Source organism: Pundamilia nyererei, unplaced genomic scaffold, assembly GCF_000239375.1.
Source record: "Pundamilia nyererei isolate P.nyererei 1_Seehausen unplaced genomic scaffold, PunNye1.0 scaffold00122, whole genome shotgun sequence".
NCBI classification, from domain to species: domain Eukaryota; kingdom Metazoa; phylum Chordata; class Actinopteri; order Cichliformes; family Cichlidae; genus Pundamilia; species Pundamilia nyererei.
Genome location: NW_005187523.1, coordinates 788766 through 796111, shown reverse-complemented (window position 1 = coordinate 796111; position 7346 = coordinate 788766). Strand labels below are relative to the sequence as shown.

The 7346-nt window shown below is 43.1% G+C and overlaps 1 protein-coding gene across 1 annotated transcript in view; it reads left to right on the top strand.

Annotated features, from left to right (window-relative positions):
• aldh1l2 (aldehyde dehydrogenase 1 family, member L2) overlaps nucleotides 1–7346 on the top strand; it is a 23274-nt gene that overhangs the window by 7051 nt on the left and 8877 nt on the right. Inside the window, exons 3-9 of the mRNA XM_005742635.1 lie at nucleotides 2342–2576; nucleotides 4633–4798; nucleotides 4958–5059; nucleotides 5618–5707; nucleotides 5790–5924; nucleotides 6104–6229; nucleotides 6339–6430. Of these exons, the coding sequence (XP_005742692.1) occupies nucleotides 2342–2576; nucleotides 4633–4798; nucleotides 4958–5059; nucleotides 5618–5707; nucleotides 5790–5924; nucleotides 6104–6229; nucleotides 6339–6430 (946 nt within the window). The remainder of the gene's footprint in view (nucleotides 1–2341; nucleotides 2577–4632; nucleotides 4799–4957; nucleotides 5060–5617; nucleotides 5708–5789; nucleotides 5925–6103; nucleotides 6230–6338; nucleotides 6431–7346) is intronic.

Genomic DNA, 7346 nt, shown 5'->3' with positions numbered 1-7346 from the left:
CTCCACCATTTGACCTTAGAACTGAAGAAGCTTCTCGGATGAGAGGTGAAACGTCTTCAAGCAACTTAAAGAAGTCCAGACGCTTTTCTTTGCAAGCTCATTTGACAATAATATAGTATAGTAGTCTTTCTACGATAATGGAGAAAAAACCTCAGATGACCCACTATGAGCAAGCACTTAGCAACAGGGGGAAGGAAAAACTTCCTTTTAATAGGAAGAAACCTCTGACAGCACCAGGCTCATGGAGGGGTCGCAATCTGCTGTGACCAGTTAAGGGTTGGGGGGACGAAGACTAAAGGATCCTTTTGGGCAGAAGTAGTTTTCATAAGAGTTTGTGGTGTCATTGTTAGCATCCTGTGGCGTCCGTGTAAAATAATGAGCATGATTTAGGACTGAAGGGGAGTACTCATGCTTACCTGGTGCACTTGGCTGTGTTGCAGTGTAAAGAGTCCTCCTCGACACCTCACTGTTAATCTGTTTTTTCTTTTTTTTTGAAGCATCTTCACACAAAGCCACTTAAACATTTTTATATATTATCCTGAGCAGTTCATTGCATGTGCAACAAGTATGTATGAATTTTTACATGTCACGCTTCTCAGGCAGCTTTCAAGTCTCCACAAGTTGATTTTCACATTGAAATGAACATTTCAGTTGGTGTTATCTAATCTTTGCTAGTGCTAGATTAGCAGCGGGACAAAGTTGGCAAATGCCCAGGAGCAAAAGAGCCTCTGACGATCACTGTTTGCATAGTCTGTAGGATTAAGATAAGATAAGATAAGAACTTTATTAATCCCTCGGGTGGGTTGCTCTGGGAAATTCGATTTCCAAAAAGCACAGCACCGACAGAAGTTACAGAATATCATATATACACACACACACACACACACACACACATATATAAATACAGAGACAATATAAATAAAATATACAAAGGGGATAAATAGAATAAATAGGAATAAAAATACAAGTGAATTGCACATTTCAAGTATTGAGTCTATTGCACTGTTGACTATTTCTGTTGACTATTTACAAAAGTATTGCACAGTGAGGTGAAGAGGCACTGCAGCTTAGTTGTTCCCCCCTCCTTTGTCCTCCTGTTTCCCCTCCCTCTCCCCTCCAGAGAGGAGTTAAACAGTCTGATGGCGTGTGGGACAAAGGAGTTTTTAAGTCTGTTAGTTCTTGTCTTGGGGAGAAGCAACCTGTCACTGAACAGACTCTTCTGGTTGTTACTGGCCGTGTGCAGAGGATGCCCAGCATTGTTCATAATGTCCAGCAGTTTCTTTAGTGTCCTTTTCTCTGCCACTGTCACCAGAGTGTCCAGCTTCATGCCGACCACAGAGCCAGCCTTCCTGATCAGTTTCTCCAGCCTGCATGAGTCCTTCTTTGCTGTGCTGCTCCCCCAGCACACCACAGCATAGAAAAGTACTCCAGCAACCACCGACTGGTAAAACATCCTCAGGAGCTTCCTGCAGATGTTAAAAGACCTCAGCCTCCTGAGGAAGTACAGTCGGCACATTACAAATGCAAATTGTAATATCTCAAATTGCCTTCAAGGGCCTTTAAAGCCAAGTTTAAATAAATAAATGACATGATACATTTTAAGGAATTAATTTTAAAAGTAAAAGGTCTCTGGTGTAGCAAGTGGATATTTATGTTTTCACATCTAATCAGGACAGAAAAATGACTTTTTAAGGGTTATATGTTGAACAATCAAAAGTCCAGTGCAGCAGTGTCCCTGTTACATGATGCAGCATCTTTTTATCCTAACTTTTAAACACACCAACTGTTCCTCTGTTCCCACGGCGGCCGCCAACCAGGGGCATTTGTTCCATGTCACTTCCCATCTCTTTATTTTATTCTCCGGCTAAAAACAAAAGGGTTTATATTTAAATGAAGGTTGACGTTAAATTAAAATATATTGTTGGTCACAGTTTATAATAAACTGATTGTAAATGCATTATTTACTTACAGTGTCTTCAGACTGTGGTTTTCCTTCATCTTAAGCTGTGCCAGTGTTGTCTTCTCCAGTTATTCCAGGAATTAAATTTTAAGTCCCACTCCTTACAGATTATCTGATGTCCTTCTGTGCATCAAAATCTCTTCAACGACATACTTTGTAAACACTTTGCCTGCCACAGTAGCTGTGTAACTGCAGGCCACTTTGCAGCCAGCTCATCCTTTCATTCGTTGTCTGATTTAATCCATTTTATAGTCTTTGTCTTTTCTAAACTTGCAGTATTTAATTTCTGACATACACTTAGACTTTTAGCTCATTACTCAGGGCCTCCATGAAGCCGTGGCGTTCAGGACTGCATCCCTAAAATGTCCTCTTTTCTCTTAGCGGTGGCGGCAGAAAAAGAGGGGACACCTGTGTTCAAATTCCCACGGTGGCGGGTTAAGGGGAAACCCATCCCAGAAGTGGTGGATGCCTACAAGGCGGTGGGTGCTGAGCTCAATGTCATGCCCTTCTGCTCACAGTTCATCCCCATGAACGTCATCGACCACCCAAAGCATGGCTCCATCATCTACCACCCCTCCATCCTGCCCCTGCACAGAGGAGCCTCAGCAATCAATTGGTGAGAAAGAAGGGGGTTCGAAAGGAGTTTGTTTGACAGCTTGGGATATGCTGGTGATACTGGTACACTGAACAAAGTGGATTTAATAATAAGGAATATAAATATTCTGTCCTATCAAAAGACAGGAAGGCTTAAGAAATGAGCCTTTCTTGTCAGAGGTTATTTTGGGGAAAAGACCCAACAGAAACAGAGCGACCAACAACGAGTAATCCCAATAAGGCAGAAAGTATCTCCATCGATTGTTGATGGGAAACTGGTCTCAGAGCGCACTGAGAGAGAGAGAGAGAGCTGTGCAGGAAGTGCGATTATTATTGTGATGGAAGCAAGGGGATCCACACGTTGTTTCCATAAAGTATCCTGATTACATGTTTTTGCAGAAGCTGTTTGCCTGCTCCTTGATCTGTTGTTGAAATTGGTTTATTCACTTTTAGCTGAGATTCTGACATTCCTGTGGATACCACACGTTTATATTTAAATAACAGATCTGGCGGTACATCCCATCAAACCCGAGGTCCCCCCCCGGTACTGGGGGCGTTGGGGCTTAAACAATAAACAACAGGTGAATTGTTGTTGTTAGTGGCCTTGTTTAGCATGAATGGCCATGTGGGAGGGGTTTATCAGTAGGAAAAGCTGTAAAACTCATGAAAATACAGTTAAAAGTCCAAAATGTATTCTTGTGCTTTTTTGCAGAGATCAAACACGTTAAGAATTATAAATGGCTTCAAGCGCACATTCAGGCCCGTGAGACTCATTTACACACTCATCCGTCTCTTTGTGCACCTGGCCTTTGCCAAAACACCTGCAACCTTTGGAACGTCTTCCCCCATCCTTCCTTACGTAATGGTACGATCCCAGTCTGTCTGTGCATGTGATTGGCCCACCTTTGCCTGTATGGACTCCCAGCAGTGCTGAAGCTTTGGCTCCAACATGCAAACAGTCCATGAATAACTGACATGTGTAATTATGTTTGCCACCCCTGGTCTGGTAGGTTTAAACCTGCGATGTTTGACCTCAAACTTGAAGCAGCCTGGCTTTCTTATCTCTTCTACTTCCGACAACAAATCTCAACCCAAAAAAGGAAAAGTCTCCAAGCTCCTCCTTCATGAAAAACCCCAAACTCTCATGTTAAGTGAGGTTTCCAACTTATTTTCAGCACATCAGTGCTCGACAAAGAGCACAGAGACAGTGACAGTTTGCCCGAGCCGAAGGCTGAGACTCACCATAATGTAATGCTGGCTCAACAGGAGCATGAGTTATAGGTGTTGCTTTCTGCAGAAATCTTTCCCACGAGTTTCTTTAACTTAGCAAAGAGGCTAGCTAAGAACCGTCCAAAGCTCAAACTGTTCGGTGCAACTATAAATGTAGTTACGTATAAACATACTTTGATTAAAAAGAAAAACACTGCTCACCATTTTTCTCTAAGTAGAAAGCGATCGTTTTAAGGAAAGGACTGTTGAGAACATTTTCTTAGTAACATTTCAGCAGGCAGTAAAATGTGGTATTTAACAGACCGCTGGGCACCTCTGCATGCATCTGTAATAGAACAACACAGTCGGGTCGATGTGTTTCCTGGTTTGACTGTCATAAGAAAGCTATGGGCTTGCTGGTGCTGGAGCGGTGTGCCATAAAACTTTCCTCATTATGGAATCCTTCCTTTCCTGGTTAGCTTTCTCCGCGTGCAGAGGCGCTGACACTTCACACTGAGCACGAGCCAGTTTAGCAGAAATGCTCACCCTGAAACAATAAATCAAAGATAATCAAATTTGTCTCTGTGTGGAACCTTTATGGTTAAAGTTGTCATGCAGTACAGCTGTCATGTCACACAGTCAATGCGCTGAGTTGCCTTTAATAAGAAACCTGTTGCCCATACAACCTTAACGATGGCTTCTCCCCACTTTCTCTGTATTGCACCTTTAAAGGGCTCCCTGATTGTGGTTTTTTCTGGTTTCAGGATTAACTGTTAGTACACTGTAATGGTCTACTTTATAGCCTTTATCTGTTCTAAATATAATTGTTTAATGACACAGCTCTTTGTTTCCCTTTTATATGTCACCAGGACTCTGATCCATGGAGATAAGAAAGCCGGCTTCACAGTGTTCTGGGCTGATGATGGACTGGATACCGGACCCATCCTGCTGCAGCGCGAGTGTGATGTCGAGCCCAATGACACCGTGGACACACTGTACAACCGCTTCCTCTTCCCCGGGGGCATCAAGGCTATGGTAATCACATGGACCTCAGTATAATGAAAAGGACTAGTTCTAATCATTTGGCCCTTCAGCATCTAAACCTACATTGCACTACTCCACCAACCCCAATGTTTGTGCTTGTGTTTGAACTGAAACACTGAGCTGTCACCTGGACTCTGTTTCTTGGTGCAGGTGGAGTCTGTGCAGCTCATTGCTGATGGAAAAGCCCCTCGGACTCCTCAGCCAGAGGAAGGAGCGAGCTATGAAGGCATTCAGAAGAAATCCAACGCCAAGGTGAACGTTAGACGGCAGTCTGAGATCAGGCACTACATCACATCAGGAACGTGCATCGGGTCTGGATTGCCATCAGGGGTGTATCCAGACCTTCAGAATGACGGTCTGAATATTATTCCTGCACAACAACTGTGTATGAGTCGGGTTGTTCGGCTTCATAATAGCTTACAAGAAACACTGATAGAGTCTATCATTTATACGACCAAGCCCAAGTTAACCCCTCTTTACACGTGCAGCTCGTACTCTGAACAGCTGCTCAGTGTAATAACTCTCTCACTGGAAATTTCCTATTAGCTGCGCAAGTGAGACTGGTTTGGGGTGGGTCTCCCTGTAACGTGAAAGCGCGAGGTGGAGCTGATCTTAGCTGCTTCCTGATTTGTCACATGGAGAGATGTTTGCTTGCAGCTATTACAAATGTGCTATTCCTGGAGCAGTCTCGTTTTCTAGCATCATTTTTCCACATGTTGCTAAATCGGAGGCCGTCAGCTGACCTTCCTTCTCTTTCTCGCAAACGTAGCTCAGGCACTGTTTACACTGGCTTCTTCTTGTGTCCCCCAGGTGAATCTGGCACAGCCAGCCGAGGCGATCCACAACTGGATCCGTGGCCACGACAAAGTCCCCGGTGCTTGGACGGTCATTGATGGCCAGGTGTGTTTTCCAGAATGACTGAGCAAAGATAATACCAAACATTCTGGATGTATTTTAAAATCTTCTCTGGGTCTGTCCTCAGTCTGTGACCCTTTATGGCTCCTCCATGTTGGGGGGGTCTGTACCCGAGGGCCAGCCGCTGGACATCGAGGGGGCTTCTCAGGCTGCTCGTGTCACCAAAAACGGGCTCGTCCTGTATGGAACTGACGGCAAAGCTGTGAGTGACCTTATAAAACAAATAACTGAGAGCAAACAAAAGCCGAGCTGGATGAGTGTGTCGGTGCCTCTATTAGCTATCAGACAGTGAACTCCAGAGGCAATAAGGTTAACTCAACCACAGCTGGCTGAATCAAATGCCAGCAGGCCTGTTTCAGCTTTACTCTGTTTGTGCCACAGCTCCTAGTGAAGAACCTGCAGTTTGAAGATGGGAAAATGATTCCTGCTTCCAAATATTTCTCTTCCGGAGAAAGCGCCAGTGTGGAGCTGACCGATGACGAGAAGACAATGGCAGAGGAGATCAGGGCAAGTGAACCCCTGTGTTATCTGATTCTTTTTAGCCTGCTGTCTCCCAATAGACTGTAAATGATTTAAATGAAAGACATCACCCCATTTAAAACATTTTTTACTGCAGAACATCTGGAAGGGCATCCTCAGCAACGTGCCAGCCATTGAGGACACCACAGACTTCTTCAAGTCCGGCGCCGCCTCCATGGATGTGGTCAGGTGAGACGGATCAGTGCAGGGACTGCTCAGAAATGTTTTACCTCTTCTTGTTATCCACAGGTGGAGCAGTCTTTTCATTTTACAGATACAATTATGTCATGTATTTTAAGTTGTGCTGAAGATGGCACGCTCAGTTTCTAGTCAGCTCCGTTATACTGAGTTTAGGCCACATTTAAAATCTCCGATCTTTGAGCTCAAATCCTGAATTCACTTTAAAAAACACAGTCTATACAGAACACTGTGCAGCTAACGCCTTCTTTCAATTTGTTATGGGTAAAAGATACTGGCTTATATCAGAAGTAACCTCTAGAATAAATGCATAGTATAGCTTTTATAAAGATAAACCAACTGTGTGCACATTTCACACAAAAAAGAGAAAGTCTGCATAATTTCAGGCTCTGATTCAATAACTGAATTCTACATTTAAAAGTTATTTCAAAGCAGATGTTTCAGTCCAGAGTACCTTTTTCCGACTTTTCCAACCTGACCAGTAAATCTTCATTTTGATATCAGTTATCAGAGGTGGGACCAAGTCATTGTTTTGCAAGTCTCAAGTAAGTCTCAAGTCTTTATCCTCAAGTCTCAAGTAAGTCTCAAGTCTTTATCCTCAAGTCTCAAGTCAAGTCTCAAGTAATGTCAGGCAAGTCAGAGTCGAGTCTCAAGTCACTGGTGTAAAAGTCCGAGTCAAGTCACAAGTCTGAAACTTTGAATTTCAAGTCCTTTCGAGTCTTTAAAAAATAATAATAATAATAATAATGTTGCAGTTATGCTAAATGTAAATATTAGACCATGTAATTTTTAAATCTGTGTTTTTCTCAACACATGACGAAATAGTGAACTTAGAAAATATACACAAATTGTGAAATTGCACCTCTTTAAAATGCAGCTCAATTAAACCTAGCTCCAAGAATAATTT